The sequence below is a fragment of the Gossypium raimondii genome, chromosome 5, assembly GCF_025698545.1.
Source record: "Gossypium raimondii isolate GPD5lz chromosome 5, ASM2569854v1, whole genome shotgun sequence".
In the NCBI taxonomy this organism is placed as follows: Eukaryota; Viridiplantae; Streptophyta; class Magnoliopsida; order Malvales; family Malvaceae; genus Gossypium; species Gossypium raimondii.
The window spans coordinates 12,970,812-12,987,511 of NC_068569.1; the positions used below are offsets into that span (position 1 = coordinate 12,970,812).

The 16,700-nt window shown below is 33.9% G+C and overlaps 3 protein-coding genes across 9 annotated transcripts; all 3 read right to left on the reverse strand.

Annotated features, from left to right (window-relative positions):
• Nucleotides 1-594: 594 nt before the first annotated feature.
• Nucleotides 595-4,017, reverse strand: LOC105768004 (mitochondrial arginine transporter BAC1). Of its 3 annotated transcripts, none has more exons than XM_052631632.1 (8): nucleotides 3,757-4,017; nucleotides 3,349-3,405; nucleotides 2,138-2,239; nucleotides 1,873-1,977; nucleotides 1,669-1,767; nucleotides 1,406-1,594; nucleotides 1,210-1,308; nucleotides 595-1,083 (listed from the first exon to the last, which is right to left on the reverse strand). In XM_052631632.1, exons 1-8 carry the CDS (start codon nucleotides 3,862-3,864, stop codon nucleotides 949-951), a joined length of 894 nt encoding a protein of 297 aa, XP_052487592.1. In that variant the 5' UTR covers nucleotides 3,865-4,017; the 3' UTR covers nucleotides 595-948. The 3 variants fall into 3 exon arrangements, with proteins under 3 accessions (XP_052487592.1, XP_012443136.1, XP_052487593.1); XM_012587682.2 differs by having other exon boundaries at nucleotides 3,349-3,438; XM_052631633.1 differs by having other exon boundaries at nucleotides 3,349-3,391; nucleotides 3,757-4,015.
• Nucleotides 4,018-8,520: 4,503 nt separating this feature from the next.
• Nucleotides 8,521-9,995, reverse strand: LOC105768873 (auxin-repressed 12.5 kDa protein). 3 transcript variants are annotated; one of them, XM_012589111.2, is made up of 4 exons: nucleotides 9,788-9,995; nucleotides 9,490-9,700; nucleotides 9,141-9,226; nucleotides 8,521-8,876 (listed from the first exon to the last, which is right to left on the reverse strand). In XM_012589111.2, exons 1-3 carry the CDS (start codon nucleotides 9,891-9,893, stop codon nucleotides 9,154-9,156), a joined length of 390 nt encoding a protein of 129 aa, XP_012444565.1. In that variant the 5' UTR covers nucleotides 9,894-9,995; the 3' UTR covers nucleotides 8,521-8,876; nucleotides 9,141-9,153. The 3 variants fall into 3 exon arrangements, with proteins under 3 accessions (XP_012444565.1, XP_012444564.1, XP_012444566.1); XM_012589110.2 differs by having other exon boundaries at nucleotides 9,116-9,226; nucleotides 9,788-9,993; XM_012589112.2 differs by lacking the exon at nucleotides 9,141-9,226 and having other exon boundaries at nucleotides 9,788-9,982.
• A 1,207-nt stretch (nucleotides 9,996-11,202) lies between these two features.
• On the reverse strand, nucleotides 11,203-16,116 carry LOC105768872 (protein FRIGIDA-ESSENTIAL 1). 3 transcript variants are annotated; one of them, XM_012589108.2, is made up of 5 exons: nucleotides 15,719-16,116; nucleotides 14,507-15,035; nucleotides 14,150-14,376; nucleotides 12,697-14,072; nucleotides 11,203-11,582 (listed from the first exon to the last, which is right to left on the reverse strand). In XM_012589108.2, exons 1-5 carry the CDS (start codon nucleotides 15,879-15,881, stop codon nucleotides 11,568-11,570), a joined length of 2,310 nt encoding a protein of 769 aa, XP_012444562.1. In that variant the 5' UTR covers nucleotides 15,882-16,116; the 3' UTR covers nucleotides 11,203-11,567. The 3 variants fall into 3 exon arrangements, with proteins under 3 accessions (XP_012444562.1, XP_052486927.1, XP_052486928.1); XM_052630967.1 differs by lacking the exon at nucleotides 11,203-11,582 and adding an exon at nucleotides 12,320-12,475; XM_052630968.1 differs by lacking the exon at nucleotides 11,203-11,582 and adding an exon at nucleotides 12,320-12,475 and having other exon boundaries at nucleotides 15,652-15,862.
• Between the last annotated feature and the right edge of the window lie 584 nt (nucleotides 16,117-16,700).

Below are 16,700 nucleotides of genomic sequence, written 5' to 3' on the forward strand. Positions count from 1 at the left end.
AAGTTAAGATTCGAGTATTTAATTATCCTATATAGAAAGCCTTTTTCCAGTGCTCAGCAGATGTAACCATATATGGTTTCTACTCTAAGCGTGCTCTCTCTCTTTTGTCTGCTCTACTTATAGTCTATCATCTGCAAGATAAAAAAAAAAATTTATCCATATATCCATAGTAAACGTGTCTTTCTGGGGGGGTTTAGAGAGTTTGGCAACAACAGTTGGCCTTATGAAATCTTGAATTTTTCCTTATATGTATATGTTCAATTTCTTAATTTTTTCCGCTATTTTTACTTATTCGATCCCAATTTCATTTTATTCAACCTTGACCGTCAAAAAAGTTGATGCATTCAGCAAATAACAGCTTTGTTCGCCAAAAACGTCGCTGCGATTAGTATTAGCAGATTCAGACTTTGATCAAATTAGCTTTTCAGTGCCCAAGTGCTGAAGTCTCTCACACGTTTCTGATAAAACAGTAAGAACTCCATTGCTAGCTGTGTTGAGCCTTGGATTCCATCGGGTAGTGTTTCGACACAATTGTCATGCAAGTGCAAAGCAAATAAAACTAATTCAAATCAAATACTAATGGCCAACCAGGTGGAAGTACCAAATCAATAAAGTATATAATATTCGCTTAAATAAATTTATCCAATATTTGATAAAGAAGCATCCTCATGCAGACAACAATAGACCTGTGAAAAACTCTTCCTGCACCGACATGAAAAAAAATCGGGGGGATAACTCGAAAAACATTAATGATTGTTTCAGCCGCTCAAGTGCTATACTATTGCACTCTTTCCTGCAAAAGAAATTAAACTTCAAGGTCATATCATAGAAATCCCAAGGATCAACCCATGCCAAGATGTGAGATGAAAGATCAGCCACCGAGCTAATTATATAACTTTGAAAATGTTAGAAGCCTCTTGTGATCAGATGAATTAATTATTAGCTTCCTTAGTTGTTCTTGATTCCGAGAAGCTTCATGGCTACCTCCCAGGTGACGATTGCAGCTGCATTAGCAGGAAAAGCTCTCAGTATAGTAGGACCCAGGCCTGTGTAGCATCCTCTAAGTCCAGACATCCGATATATCTACAAGGCAAGGAAACAATTAGAATATCCTCCGTTCCTTTCAATATTATTTTGATTGTTACAAAACCTCCACCATGCTGCTATCCATCTTATTGTGCTAGAAAAGGCACATTCAGATCATCTTACCGAATTTAAAACTTGAAACGGATTTGTCGGAGAGCTTTTATCTGGAGCGGTCTGGATAATGGTTTTTGCCACATCCAAAGGTAAAACAGTTGACCAGAACTAAGAAAAAACAAATAAAGAATAAAACTAGATATAAATAGACCATATCATAACTCAAAATTGAAAAATCAATACGCAAGGATGTCAGAATGCTTACAGCTACACCACCCAGACCACCACTCAGAATTCCAATTCCCATATCAACCAAATTGTTATGGTCAGATGAACCAGATTTTAGCTGTAAATGCATATAATAACGGACATATTCATACACACTAAAAAATACTGCATTTCCAATAGATTCCCTTAAAAATGTTGTAGAGCCACCACGAAAGGCGCCTGTAACCTGTAACCTGAAAGGTGTTCCATTAGTTTAAATCACGTACAAATTAAGTTGCCAAAAGGCAGAGTATTTCTCACCCCATCACTTTTTATGGTTTTTAGTGTGCAATCAAGAGAACTACTGTAGCCACTGCACTTTGGAACCAAAGAGTCAGTACCTTGAATTTGCATCCTACACTGGAGAAGCCCAATGTCAAAAGCATGCTTTGGGAGAAACAAACAGTGATCTGCTATCAATTATCATAGAGCAAGTACTAGCAGGGCATAGAAACTAATTCTTACCTTCACTAGCTCTGATGGACATAGAACAAAACTGATAATAGCTCCAGCGAAAGCAGCAGAAGGAATTATTACTTGGGGCTGGGGCCTGCTACTCTGAACTCCTCCCTTAATTGGCACAAAAAATCTTTTTAAAAAATAATTTAAAACATTACAATGTGTTGGAAACATGCCTATGATATTATTAAAACAACTAGTTCCCAATCTAGTTTCTGCAATAGGAGTTTCATGGATGGGTATATCACCTCCAATTCCCTGTAATACGAACCTGCAGTGACTGTTTTGTTTGTGAATAAATGCCAAAAAGAAGTGAACTTTCAAAAGCCATCCCAACAAAAGATGGCGTTGCCCCTATATAAAGTCCTCTAACCTGCCAAAGCTAATCATGAGTTCTCCAAAAAAGAAAAAATTCAAATATGTTAAGAGTAAGGGAGAGAGTAACAACCATGTATAACATATACAACCAAAAACGTGAACCAATGATTTATATTCCACAGACAACCTTGTACATGCTGAAGTATCCTCTCAACTTATGTAGTAGACCAAAATCTTGGTTCTAGAATTGCAGCTATAGATATTGAGAATTTGTAAGAATCTTTCTTTATTCTTTCTTTTCCCTTTTGGACATATACAAATTGCAAATTCTCTCTATCTTCACAGATTCATGGATAACTTCAATTACTTTTTCCAATATTGACATTTACATTTTTAGATTTTAGGACATTAGCAGACAAGATCCATTGCAGGAATAAACACATAACAAGCTTGTCTGTGCAAAATGTTGAAATCTGAGATAGCAGAACATTTAGCTCATTATATCCTACTGATTCATTTTGCATTTGAACAGAAAGAATCCCTATAAACAAAATCAATAGGTCTTTGAGTTCAAGAATGACCAAAAGTCATAAACAAATAACATGATCTCTTTCCACCGCATGTATTTATCTAGATGCCAGTGGTCTAAACTCTCAACAAAGGTAGCATTTGGTATGATGGAAAGTAGTCACTTTCCTAGGAATTTAATAAGTTGGAAAATGATTCCAACGTTTGGTATGTTAGATTTTATTTACTTTTCTTGGAATCTAATTTTCCCTTAAGAATTACTTTCCCGTAAATATGGCAATACGATTCCCATGATAAAAAGGTGGGAAAATTACTTTCCCATTCCCATGTAGATTGAAAAGTTGAAAAAATATTAAGACAAATTAACCCTATTTTATATTGGAAAAACTATTGTCTTCTTCCTTTGTCCTACTACTTGATTTTCTCTATTACTTCCACCAGATTCTTCCTGCAATTTTAATCAATACCTTCCAATATATTAACTTCCTCAGTAATCACATTCCCAGCCATCATATTCCATCGAATCACATTCCATTGGAATCATATCATGGAAAAGCACCAAACACTACCAAAGAGCAAATTTACGAACAGGGTTCTTGATGGTGAAAAGAAAAGAACAAAGATTAAGGAGCATACCCCTTCAGTTGCGAGTATCCTAGCAGTGCAATGGAAGCCATTCCTATATGTAATCCCCTGCACATTAGTATTGTGTTTCTGCAACTTAACCTGACCAAACAACCGTAGATACAAAAGAAGCTGTACTAATTGTAACGTTGTCAACAAAACCAGGAAGCAATAAATAGAACTTATCTTAAAGGAAACTAATCAACATTTACATGTTCCCAAAGAGGAAATTTTCCGATTTTTAAATTCGATGATTGAACCCACATTCCTAGCAACACTAACAACCTAGTTAAATTGGTAATTGTTACAACTTAACAAACATAATCCTTCAAAAATTTCCGAACCCATATCTAAAAAAAAAGGCTTTATTTTCCAATTTTTTGAGGATGAGAAATGAAAACGATAAGAAAGAAGTTATACCTTGACAGTGTCGAAGGGGTGACCAACGACGACAGTCGCAACACCGGCGAACAAGCCCGCGACGTACTCTTTGTAACTGTAAGGTTTGCGACTATCTTCCATGACCATGTTTTGGTAAATGTCTAAAGCCCTTTTTTAGTTTGACAGTAAAAAGAACATCGGAGATTCGGTCCACTCCGCGCCAGATCCTATAGTGCGATTGTGCGAGGGAGAGCTACAGCGAAATCCTCGTCAAAATCTCGAGTATCAATATATGTTCTATCTTTTTATTATTATTATTTTAAATAATATATATTTCAATTTTTTAAAAAAAAATCAGTTGATAATTCATTATGTTTTGTTTTTTGTTTTTGTTTTTTATTCTTTTTATTATTTGTAATCAATTTTCATGTAAAATATGATAAAAAATTTAAACATAATTTAAAGTAAAAATATGAAAATAAAAATACATGAAATGATATTTTAATCATCAAAATAAATTTTGAAATATTGATTTTCTTACATGAAATATTAACTTGTTAATTGAAGTTGTAAACACTAATAAGGAAGACTGTAAAAGGAATTTAAGCATTTTGTGACAACAACTTTTCAAAGTCATCATTCAATGATGGAACCGAGGTCGGAAGAGACTCTAATAGAAGTAGATGTTGATTAGGTTTGGGTTTGGGTTTGGGTTTTGGTTTTGGTTTTGGTTTTATCACAGAAATTATGGTTGAGCATACATGTGATCTGTCAGACACGTCAATGACAGAAGTTAAATAGACAGAAGGACAATATGGTGAGTTAGCTTTATTAGCACAAGAATTCAAATAAAACTTTTTGACACTGATCCATCTCTATTTAAAAAAGTCTTTATTAAGAAAAAATAAATAAAACAATAAAAAATTTATTAAAAAGAAAAGGGAAAATTAATCTAAAAATTAGAAGGAAAAAAACAAATAAACCTAATCTAAAAATATGGAAAGTAAAGAAAATGTTCAAGCCTCAAAAATTCACTACCAAAAGTTTATAAAGTAGTATTTATAATCTATTAACATTTAACCTAACTTCGACAATTATGCCCTTAAATGAAAACTAAAATGAGCTTGTTTGGACATAGCAATTTTTCTTCACCCGTCAAACTTTAGTGTCGCGACATCCTTGGCAGTGGACACGATATTGGCTTGTGTCGCGACCTTGACGACAGTAGGCACAAGCTTGGTTTGGGGCATTTGGCATCACGACACAGCCTTATTGGTGTCACGATTTCGATGACAGTGTCACTGAGTTCCTTCGCTTCAACCATTGGCTTGAAATCACAACCTCGAGGGCTTGTAATTGAGACTTTGAGGTTCAATGTCGCGACACAACATATCTAATGTCGCGGCTATAGTGGCAAATTACTCCAGGTTGATTTTTTGTTGAAGTTTGCTTCCTTTAAGTGATGGAGGGTCAGTGTTGTGACACACGTGCACCAGTGTTGCAGCCCCTCCAACAGATCAGGTCCTCCTTAATGTTTGGCCATGGTCATCTTCCTACATAAGCTCAAATCAATTATTAAACTCACAATGACATAGCTTTGTCAATTTAGGTCTTAAAAGAGGTAAAATATAATAAATGTTATCATTAACACTAAAATCTAATAATCAATAAAAAACATTAAAAAGACTCGTAAACTACTTAAAAATAATCTAATTAAATACTCAAAAGAACTTAATTTATCATATCAATTTACTGAAATCAATAACAAAAATATAAATTAATTTTATACCTTGTTTGATTTTTTATACCATTGGTATTGTACGTTAGATATAAAAATCTATAAGAGATTTTAATAATAATTAAATTATGGTATTATGTAAATAGTTTAATAAGACTTTGATTAAAATGATAAAGTTGAAGTTTTAGAGATTTTGGCACCATAAAATTTTATTATACGAGATATTTTTTAATTTAAGTTTTTATATATATATTTATATAGAATATAAAAAACATTATAATAATACTTGTGGCAATATTTTAAAAAATATTTTAAGTCATTTTCTAATGATACTCAATTAATTTATGATATTAATTTTATCAAATCTTAATAATAGTATAAATATTTATATAAATTAATATTAATATGATAAGGCCGATTAAATTTATAATTACAAAATAATAAAACATTAACTCTACTTATGGGATAAATTTTAAAATTATACATAATTTTTTATATTAATTTAAAATTTATGAATCACCTTATATACTTAACGAAAATTCGTGTGTAATTTTAAAAAGAGTTAAATAATTATTTCGGGTATGGACTTGGCAACAACTTTCACATTGGGGTTTAATTTTTAATCCTTAAACTTGGTAATTATTCTCATATTGGGACATGGACTAAACAATCGTTCCTACATTGGGGATTGAAAATTTTTTTGTCCAAGTTATTCCTTAAACTTGACAATTAATCCCACATTAAGGGCTTGAACTTTAAGGTTTTCAAAAAAATATTAGGGACTATTTGGACAAAAACGTTCAGGTCCTGATGCAAAAACAATTGCCAAGTTAAAAAACTAGCTTGGACAAAGAAAAGTTCAAACCCTAGTGTAACAACAATTACCAAATTTAAAAATTAAGATAAACAAAAATATATTCAAATCTCAAAATAAAAATAATTATTAAATTGAGAACTCAAAAAATAATTTAACCCTGGTAAAGATAAACCCAACAACATCAAGGTTGCCGGCAGCTTTATAAGACGAGAACATGATGCTACAACTTGCTTTTTACAAAGTATATATTCTATCACTCTGTTTTTTTTTTTTGGCTTTTCAACTTGGCTAGAGTACTTTATCACATACGAAATGACGAAATTTAGGACATCCTAGTTAAAATTCTATCTAGTATATCAATATTAAAATGGGTTGTTATAATATCATTCTCTAATATTTGGTAGACTCAAAAATTGAGTCAATTAAATCAAAGTATTCCCGTATGAAATATCAGTTTTGTTTTTAATGAAAATTTTCAATTATTGAAATAATCTCCTCTCCTTCCCTGTCTTGATAAAAGATAGTTATAGTCCCTACTTTCCCATTCCTTAAAATGATATATAAAAATTTTATGTTAAATTTTGATTTTGTCGTCTTTATGAAATAAAATTAATTCAAATTTTAAATGACAATGTTTTGTTAAATAAAACTCAAATAAAATTGGTATATAATTTTACAAGATTGAAAGTTTAGATTTTCAAAATAAAATATTTTACAAAGAATTGTCAGATTTTGCAATTTTAAATAATTGCAACAAAATAAAGTACATTAGCCAGAAATAGAATTAGAGTACATGAAGGAGGAAAAAAACTATAGTTATAATTTTATCTTTTGAGTAAGCACAACCTTTTAAGTTTTAACTAACCTAATAAACATTACGTTGTTTTTACAGTTAAACTAGTTTTAACTAACACACTGACTTCAAAGTAAATAACCCTCTGATATTTGTTAATTTTGCGTCTCTTATTTTTGTTTAATTGCAACTACACAATTATAAATTTAATTTCAATTCTAACCCGACCAAATTACACTTATACAAAATTTTATTTAAAATTTTTTGATTACATTCAAAGTTTTGATTTGATTGTTGTATGACATATCTTTAACAATGAATTACTAAAATACTCAAATGTATTTAATAATTAACTCTAATAACTCGAGTCAAAATATCTCAACTTGTATTGATTTAATAGAACGATTGTTAAAGCTTTTATCAAATATTTATTTAGTATGAATTCAAATCATATTATCCACGTCCTATCCCATTATTGTAGGAAAAGAAATATATATCCCAATTAAATATGATAAATTACAATAACCTATCAAATATTCGTTGAATTGTAACTACCATTCTAACTAGCGCTAATAACAGTCATATCAACAAACCATTCATGTCATACTAGCTATCTCAACGCTTAAAAGGAAAAAAGATCTTACCAAAAGGGGAAAAATTAAAAGCCTTAAAATTTTGAATTTTGATCTTTAAATTAAAATGTTTATATTTTAACAACGGGCTGTTAATAATGTATTAAACATAGTATATTCCTTATATATATATATATATATATATATATATATATATATATATATTTACCTTACTGTCCATATTTAATATTCGTGATTGTTTCTCTCAACAATATTATTTCTTTTTAAAAATATAATGTGCAGAGGCGAAGTCAGAATAATTTTTAAGGAGATCGAATAAAATTTTAATTTTTATAATTTATATCTTTATAATTTTAAAAATTAAATTATTTTTTATAATTTTAAAGGAGACTAAGGTGTAATTTTCCCTCCACTAATTTAAAATTTTTAAAAAACTTAAAGGGCCTAAATAATAATTTTTTATTTTAGAGAACCGGCCCATGTCAACTCTTATATCCATCTCTCTGATAATATGTCTTATCATTGCACCCAATGATATTCTTGATTCTAAATGAAAATTCTAGGTCATCAGCCTTATTATCACTTGAAATCTACTTGAATATGTGCACTTGCCATTTTACAAAGTAGTCAGTTCTAATGGAAAGAAATAGGTCCCCCATCACACCATTTTCGTAACCATTCCTTGTCTAACAAAGGTGGGTCCATAAAATGTACCATGAGAGCGAAACCCTTATCCTCTTCTCACCTCAATAATTGACCTTAAAAAAATTAAAAGATAAATGGAGATGAACCCCAAAATTAATTAAATATTATTAATGCTTTGATTAAATTAAAATAACATACTTATGCACATCATTACACATACCCCATTAATCTCTTTATTTATTTATGTAATATATCCGCCGCTCACGCTGGCAGCTTGAATGACAAAGCATCAATAGCCACCGTGGGCTAGCGCACCCTTGGCCAACATTACTTACAAAAAAACAAGGGCAAACTAAAGCTTTAGTCAGCTCTTAAAACACCTTCTACGGTTACTCGAGACATCAAATAGCATCAAGAGACAAAGACAGAGACAAAATAGCACATTGAAAAAAAAAAGAAGAAAAGAGAACACACTATTTACATGCAACCCTGGCTCACTAGAGCAGCCTGCTAGCCGCCTGTCAGTCGCCACCCTCTCAGCGATGCTTGCTCCTGGTCTCCCCACTGTAAAGCCTGTCATCGCATGCAAACCAAGTGCTTTCAATATCTTGGTACACAGTTTTAGTTTTCATACCCAGAAATTAGATTCAGCCCCTTTGATCCAGAATCGTAGTGAAATTGATTAAAAAAAGTCTACATATCTAAATATTTCTTTTGAAATATCTAATCTTTACTTATTTTAAGCAAGTCATCTAATTTTCGTTTGTTATAAAATAATTAAAGTTAATAATAAGAAACAACTAGTGTTATACCATAAATGAGTATAAGAGTGTATACGGATCAAAAGGAATTATTTCCACGCAGCGACCAAACAAATAGCCAAGTTTTCCTTCATGCTCTGTCTCTGAGCCTCCGTTTGGTTGCTGAGAAAACGTTAGAAAAAAAAAGAAGGAAAATCCTTGAGGATTCTGCTCTAAAATATCTTGATTTCATTATATATTTATATTTAGTGATTATCTGGTTAACCGTTGCTGTCACCCTTGCCATGATTAATTAGAATTCATTTTTCCCAGCAACCAAATAGATAGATTAGTGAATGATCAAAGCCCAAAAACCAAAAAACCAAGTGGCTAAAGAAGTAGCAGCCAGACAAAATCCATGCATGCATGGTACGAGGTATACGCACCAGTCATAGACGGTAGGAGAGTTAGGTTGTGGCTTGTCGAAAACATCAGAACCTATACTTTTGGTGGCGAGGTTGCTACCCGGATGGAACACACTCCTCCACACGTTCTCCTTACGCGCCGTCGGAGTCGTCGGTGTCACGGGTGTCGGACCTGACACTGGACTATTCGGCAGCGACAACGACCTCTGGTACTTTTTCCTTTCTCCTTCATCTAACCAAAACATATTAACTCTCAGTCAGTCACTCAACAGTCAACAAAAAAAAAAATCAAATCCATGCATAGTATTGAAATTTTTACCTTTGATGGACAAAGGCTGGGTGGTGATCTTCCTAAGCCTGCCGAGACCACGTTCAGGTGGAGGCCCAGCTACTACATCGTCCCACATTTTGTCTAGCAGAACCATTTTTTCTCTCTGGTTTCTCTTCTCTGTAATGTAATGTTTTTTAAGGGTATATGGTGATATTATATATGGGTAAAGTTTTAGGTAAAAAATATCTCTCCCTCTCTCTTCCTACAAGGAAAAGGGGTTTCTTTTTGCTATTTCCAAATTTATAGTAGTTTGGAGGAAATTAAATTTAAAGGCAATTAATGACGAGTGAATATTGGCAATAGAAGAATGAGGAGTGGGCATGATATTACGTCCAAAGGAGATGGATAAGGATGAGAAGATGAGTGAGTAAAGGGAGGGGGGCCCGCAAAACAATATCTACCTTTATTTAATTCTAATCTGATGAGAGTGTTCAAGGGAGTAGGTTGATATATTGATTCAGAAGGTAACATATACAATTGTTTGTCCTAATCGATAGATCCATTATCGGGGGTCCACAAAAAAAAAAATAGAAGTCATGTGTTTGGATTGACACCTGGGTCCCATTCCCTTTGATCACGCCATTTCCTTCATTTTTCTTTTGGTTAAAGAATTAAGATGTAAGTTATGCTGTAAATATCTCTTTTAACTCACTGGATTAAAATATAAACTTTTCTAGAAATCTAAAGATAAATCATATTTCTTTTCTAATATTTGAATAATGCAAGTTGAGGTGACCAAAGCTAAAGGTTTGTCTATTGTCAAAGGGGAGTTAGGCAGTGGAAGGATCTGGAAAATGGACACTAAATCTTAAGATCACATTTTTATTAGATTGATGTGTTCTAACCGTGGGATTCAAAGCAACCTTATTGTTTGTCTATTTTATGCATGTTAAAATCCAGCAACTAGGTGGCAACTTTTCTTAGTGGGATGTCAAATTTTTTAGACCAAACCATTCTAAAATTTAACTTTAAAAAATATAAAAAATGCCAATAATACAAGAGAAGAGAGTCATGGTTAAGCTTTTCATTTGACACTCCAGTGTGATTAGAATTCAAACCTTATTAACATAGTCCCCTCTCTCAATTTATAGTGTACCAAAAAAGGCAAGATTTTTTGGACTAAAATTGCAAGGAAAAAAGTCCAATAGTTCTAACAAATGACAATAGCTTAATAATATAGCCATACTCTTAAAATATACTAAATTAAAAAAAAAGTAAAAATTTGACAATCGGAATTTATTTACGTAAGAAATTTAAGGCCCAAAAAGAAAGGAGGACGAACGCAACGTAGCCCATATCATTATTATTCTAGGAAATTTGAAGTTGCAACTGTTTAATGTTTATGCCATTATTTTGTTGGATTAATGACGCAAGTACGAGATTGTTCTCGATACTAGGGAAAATAAGCATCAAAATCAGGCAAGTTTTTTTCTTTTAAAAATATATCCAGACAATAACATTCGGCAAATATTAAATGAACCAATCGAACATACCACTAATTGAAAGCAATGGATACGGCTACAGAAGCTCATGCAATGAATGAAAGATAGATTGTCTCCTGATCAAATAACAGCAAAATATAATCATTAGATTCCACTAAAATCTAAAAATAAGAGAGCTGCTTCATTGTTTTACTTCACCAGCTTCATTGGTAAATCCACCCAACAAAAATAAGAAGATCAAATTGCCGTCGAGCCTCCATAGTCCATAGATCCCTGCAAGTTTTAACCGATGAAAATCGATAACGCCCCTTTTTGTCTGTTTTATCTCAGAACTGCCAATCCTGAAGCAAAATGTGGAGGATTTTCTTTAATCACAAAAAACTAACCTATGCGTTATGAAGTCAGTCCGATACTCCTATGATGATGTAATGCCGTAACATGATTCTAATAAAAAAAACCATCAGAGGAAAGGGCAAAAGCAACTGCTTAGGAATGTCTAGTATCAAATCATTAAAGGAAAGGTATGCCTTAAGCAAAATGAGGTAAGTGCCTCAACCCCTATAAATTCTGCTACAAGCATGATGACGGATGTTATCTGTAAGCACGCAAATCTGAAAACTGGAGCTAACAGAACAAGGTCAAAAAGATGACCAAATAGCAGTGAACCTACGTAAAAACTGCCATGTATTTTACACCAGTTTGAACCATAAGAGACCATAAATATCAACATTCCGTATAACCATAAGCATGAAGCTTAAGCTTCATATTACAACTCATCTAGCCTGATAGTTTTCACAAAACTGCAGGGTACTACGAAATAAAGTCAAACTGTTTTAGAACTCGTGGCTTACATCCATAGAAAATGTTCAAAAGGCCATGAGTTCAGAACAAGCCAAGGGAGTCCCATTTATACAAAACATTTTAGCTTATCTTACATAATCCTAACAGAAAGTTTAGGTTAAACTCCTTAGGAGATTTCCTGGCATGCAAGCTAAGATGATAAACATACTTAGAATCATACCAACTATTGATAAGCCACATAAACTGTAAAGGAAAAAAGAAATTAAATATGAAAAGATTTCATGAGAAAATTCCTAACACTGCCATGGTGATGGTTATCAGTTTAATATATTAAAAACATCATTGTTAGGAATTCCCTTAGTAAAGGGCACAAAACTGTACAAATACATAAGCACTCTGCCTCTCAAGATTTTCCGTATTTCTCGATATATCCCTGCAAAACAGGGGTGGGGAAATCTCAGTTTGATAAATGAATTATATTAAAAAGTAGACTAGTAAATAATAGTAAACCTAACTGATGGAGAAAACAATATCCACACTTAAAAAATCTAATCTTTGTTTAGAGGGAATATCAGGGTTGGTAGAAGTAATATCACACCTATTCTAGATCATGCTAGTATATACCATACCAACTCTCAAATCAAAGACGCTCACCTGAACAAGCCTTGCTATTTTTGATTGGGATGCTGAAAGATACTGCTTAACTGATTCAAAGGTAAGTGGAATTTGATGAGGTTGCACGGTGCCAATAACCTTGTTAACTGCTTTTTTGACTATTCTATTATGGGCATCTTTACTGAGATGACCCTCACGCCAAGTTGGTTTCAAAAGTTCTTTAATTAAATCTACAAGAGCAGCATGGAAATGCCTCATTGCTTTAGATTCTTTGAGTGCCTCCCCATCTGCCTTATGCTCAATATCTATTTCATTCTTTTCTCTAACTCTATCTACTTTCAAGTCCTTTTTGCATCTAAACCCATCCCTTCGATGTCTAGCATCACGATCAGTATCAGCTTTGCTCGTCTTTGAAATGTCTTTGACATGAGAAGCAACCGATGAAATCTCTTCTTTAACCAGCGTTCCATTTTGCATGTCAGCAGCAGAGGTCCAATCATTTGCATCAGTTGTTGAATCTTTCCCAGAAGTGTAGCAATTGTTATTGACCAAATTTTCAACATATCTACCATGGCAAGATGCAGTTATTTTATCAGCATTACATGCAGGGACCAGTGGCCCTGCTGATGTAGAATCATCATATGTTGGTGGATATGCTACATCCAGGAGGGATGGACCTTGACTAGAGAAAGAAAATTTAAGAGACCTCTCCCCTACATTGGACAAATCAATGCTATCACGAAGAGGATCATACTCGCGTCGAGGGGATGATGGGCCAAAAGTGATAAAAAAGGATGGTCGAAAAGGTACTGATGGTTCCCAATCTTCTGAAGAAATTTTTATTCTATATTCGGCGAAGTGCAATGGATCCTTAGCAATATCAGTTGCAGGAAAGTTTTCTGGTTCAAAACTAGATAAGGAGGAAAAGCCTCGCAGCAAAGAAGATGGACGGGAAGTATGGTGTTCTCTATCATTCTTCAACATCTTTTGAGCATCAACAGAGCATGCGCTTGAAGAAGAACTAAAAGGTAATGATGCTAGCCATGTTGAGACACGATATTTTTGGTTCTCTTTATATGTATTGCCCAGATATGTATCCGAGCCACTTAAATAAGGTATATGCTTAGGAAGAAAACCATTCCCGAAGGTAGAACTACCTCTATCACTCAGCAGACCAGGCTTGACATAATTGTCCGCAGGTAAACTCTTACCTATACTGGTTTGTCTTACATCCTTAGATGGCTCGGAATCATCTGTAGATGCTTGAAACTGTTGAGAGCCAAGGGAAGTTCCAATAGATTTATCCTTACTCTGGATTAAAGGAGATAATGTTGTCCTATTTCTAGCTGATGAAGGCAATCTGTCAGAAGAACCGGGTGAAGGTGGCCTTGATTTTTCAGCAGTATTTTGAATACCTGATGCATAAAGTTCTTGTAAGATATCACAGTAGAGAAGGTTCTGGATCATCCTTAATGCAGAAAATTTGTTGTACCTTCATCAAGCTGAACAGCTATTTTCTCATCTGCTTCAGCTGCATCTTCCTCAGATTGTTGGCTAGGATTACTACCACTATCTTTTATGTGAATAAATTTACATGAACTTCCTTTGACACACCACCCTCTAGCAAAGAAGTCACAAATAAGCGCAGGGCGTTTGTTCTCGCTATTAAACTCAGCACCAGGGTACAGACTTCCAGTACTAGTTTGCGGAGCAGAAGATCTGTAAAACCTATTGGTTAGTAAAATAATGGACGACTAATCTTGGGAAGGCAGAAATTTACTAGCAAAAAGGACACAATAAGAAGCTTGGGTTCAATCTCCGTTACAGAAGGCATATAAGTATCACTAACCTTGACTTCATACTCCGCTTATTATCCTCTGTTTGCATGCCCATTTGCTTGCTTTTTTGCTCAAAACCTAGATGACTACTAACTCCGACACCTGAGTGATATCTGCCCAGTATTGAAATAACATCATTGATAGCTATCTCTTTGCCATCAACACTTATTAGATTAGTAGCCTCATACATAATCTCATTGACCGTGCTACTAGTATGCTGTTCATGGTGGTCTTCATGGGCCTTTCTTTCAAAAATGACTCGAGCATCTTGTCCATTAACCCCATATTCTTGGATTGCCTTTTCATTCGCAGGCCTTTTTCCAGATATTGGATACTTGGAACCGTCGTAGTTTTTGCATAGATCCTCCCTTTGAGTTGCCCATGGCTCATCTGGAAGACTACATAAGTTGAAACTAGCACTACTCTCTCCTACATAAAGGGTTTTAGATGGTATTCTCATTTCAGACCTTCCAGGAGCACTTAACGGATCTGATCCCGAGTGTCCAACATGCCCCTTGGACTCCATAATATTACTACCATCTGCATTGAAGAAAAACTCAATCAAGATGACAAGAAATAACCATCATTTCCGGTCAGACTATGAAATAGCCTTTAATCAGATCTTATAAAAGATGAGGTCTTTCCATTTTGTTTTCTTATAATCTGAACCCTAAAAGTAGTTACCAAGCCAAAGTAAAGGAAGATTAAATAGGAGCACCTGCACGGCTGCTTCATTGCAATACTACAGGAACAAGTTAAAGATGTATCAATTCACCTGATGCTAACATAACAAGCATCAAGCACCTAAGAAAAAGACCTGTCAGCAGCATTATATACCAGTACTTTTTTTTTTGAATATAACATACAATTATGTTAAAGCTAAAAAAATGGGTGCCAAATTTCTTGGAATACTAAGGTACTTAGGCTCAGTTAAAAACCAATCTAGTTGTTGAATAAGTACATGCAAGTCTATAAACCCTTCTCCCCACGATGAGAAATTATGCTTATTTTATTTCTTTTGCTCCTCGAACACTACAATCTTCTAAGGCCCATTCAAGTTACGGCATAAAAATCATAACTTTAAACATCTTCAAATATTTAATCTCCTTTCAGAAAATTCAAATGTCATAAATATGAAACGATGTTATCATCATACATAATTTATCAACGTTCCGAATTAAGTCAATGAAAATCGATTGAACGATGGTTTATTTTTGAATAACCGTTTCGTTTTGAAGACACTTGCAACTCCTCTCCTCTTTCTTCCTCATCATCGTCGTCGATTTCCATATCGGAGCTGTTGAATTCTGGCCTGGTGGTCGACGCGGTGCGTCTTTCATCGTCCTTATCAGCGCGTGGAACAGCGGCGGGCGTTGACAGAGGCATTGCAGCTGAGTGCAGTATTTTGAACGAGGTCGTTAAACGGAGGGGATGGGGGTTGCGGAGCTGCGCACTCAAAGAGTGTGATCTTTATTCATTCATCTTTTGCCGTCTGGATGTCGATGATCATCACCCGGTGACGACCCAATTACCTTCTTCTCCACGCGCTTCTGTTAGAGCGTGCTTAGAGGGTCAGTGATTAGGCTCCAGCTACAGTTTGGGCCATAATCTTGTATTGTGAAGGAGAGTGAGTTACCTTTTAAACAATTTCTTTTTTCATATTTCCACATTTCTTTAATATTAAAGTATAGAGGTAATTTAGTCTTTTTTTTTAATTAAATTTTTAGGCTAATTTTTTTAAAATTAGGTTGATCTTGGAGAGAGTTTGAAAGCGCGTCCTTGACATTTTTTTAAATTTTTGTTAGGGTTAGGATAAGAGTTTTTTACGAATTAGGGTTTAATATTTTAATAGTAAAATAGTAAAAGTTTATAGGTAAATTTGAGGAGTCGGAGATGTGATAACATATCTTAGAACACATACATTTCATATATCATGCCAAGATAAGACCATTACTTCAGAAACCCATCATATGAAAGTCAGGTTTCAGGGTAACCGTGCTTGATACAATCACGAGTTGAAGTTTAAGTGAAGGTCCCAATCGGTGGCCGTGATGCGGTCACGAGTTCGAATATAACCGAGGACCAGTTGATGGTAGTTATGCAGTCACGAGTTTAAGCTTTTCGGATACCCAGAAATGATGATTTATATATATCATACATAAGATTGATTTCATATTCACATTTTAAATATAAACAATATCAAAT

Bases quoted from the DNA above. Each gene is read 5' to 3' on its own strand.
- LOC105768004 (XM_012587682.2), bottom strand. From the start codon at position 3,864: ATGGTCATGGAAGATAGTCGCAAACCTTACAGTTACAAAGAGTACGTC. The intron at 3,439-3,756 runs GTATAACTTCTT...TTGTTTGGTCAG, and splicing joins ACCCCTTCGACACTGTCAAG to GTTAAGTTGCAGAAACACAA. The intron at 2,240-3,348 runs GTATGCTCCTTA...TAGCTTTGGCAG, and splicing joins GGATACTCGCAACTGAAGGG to GTTAGAGGACTTTATATAGG.
- LOC105768872 (XM_052630967.1), bottom strand. From the start codon at position 15,881: ATGCCTCTGTCAACGCCCGCCGCTGTTCCACGCGCTGATAAGGACGAT. The intron at 15,036-15,718 runs GTTATTCAAAAA...TCTTCAATGCAG, and splicing joins AGTGTCTTCAAAACGAAACG to ATGGTAGTAATATTATGGAG. The intron at 14,073-14,149 runs GTACAACAAATT...TTTATGCATCAG, and splicing joins AGCTGTTCAGCTTGATGAAG to GTATTCAAAATACTGCTGAA.
- LOC105768873 (XM_012589111.2), bottom strand. From the start codon at position 9,893: ATGGTTCTGCTAGACAAAATGTGGGACGATGTAGTAGCTGGGCCTCCA. The intron at 9,701-9,787 runs GTAAAAATTTCA...TGTTTTGGTTAG, and splicing joins CCAGCCTTTGTCCATCAAAG to ATGAAGGAGAAAGGAAAAAG. The intron at 9,227-9,489 runs GTGCGTATACCT...ACGTTTTCTCAG, and splicing joins TCTCCTACCGTCTATGACTG to CAACCAAACGGAGGCTCAGA.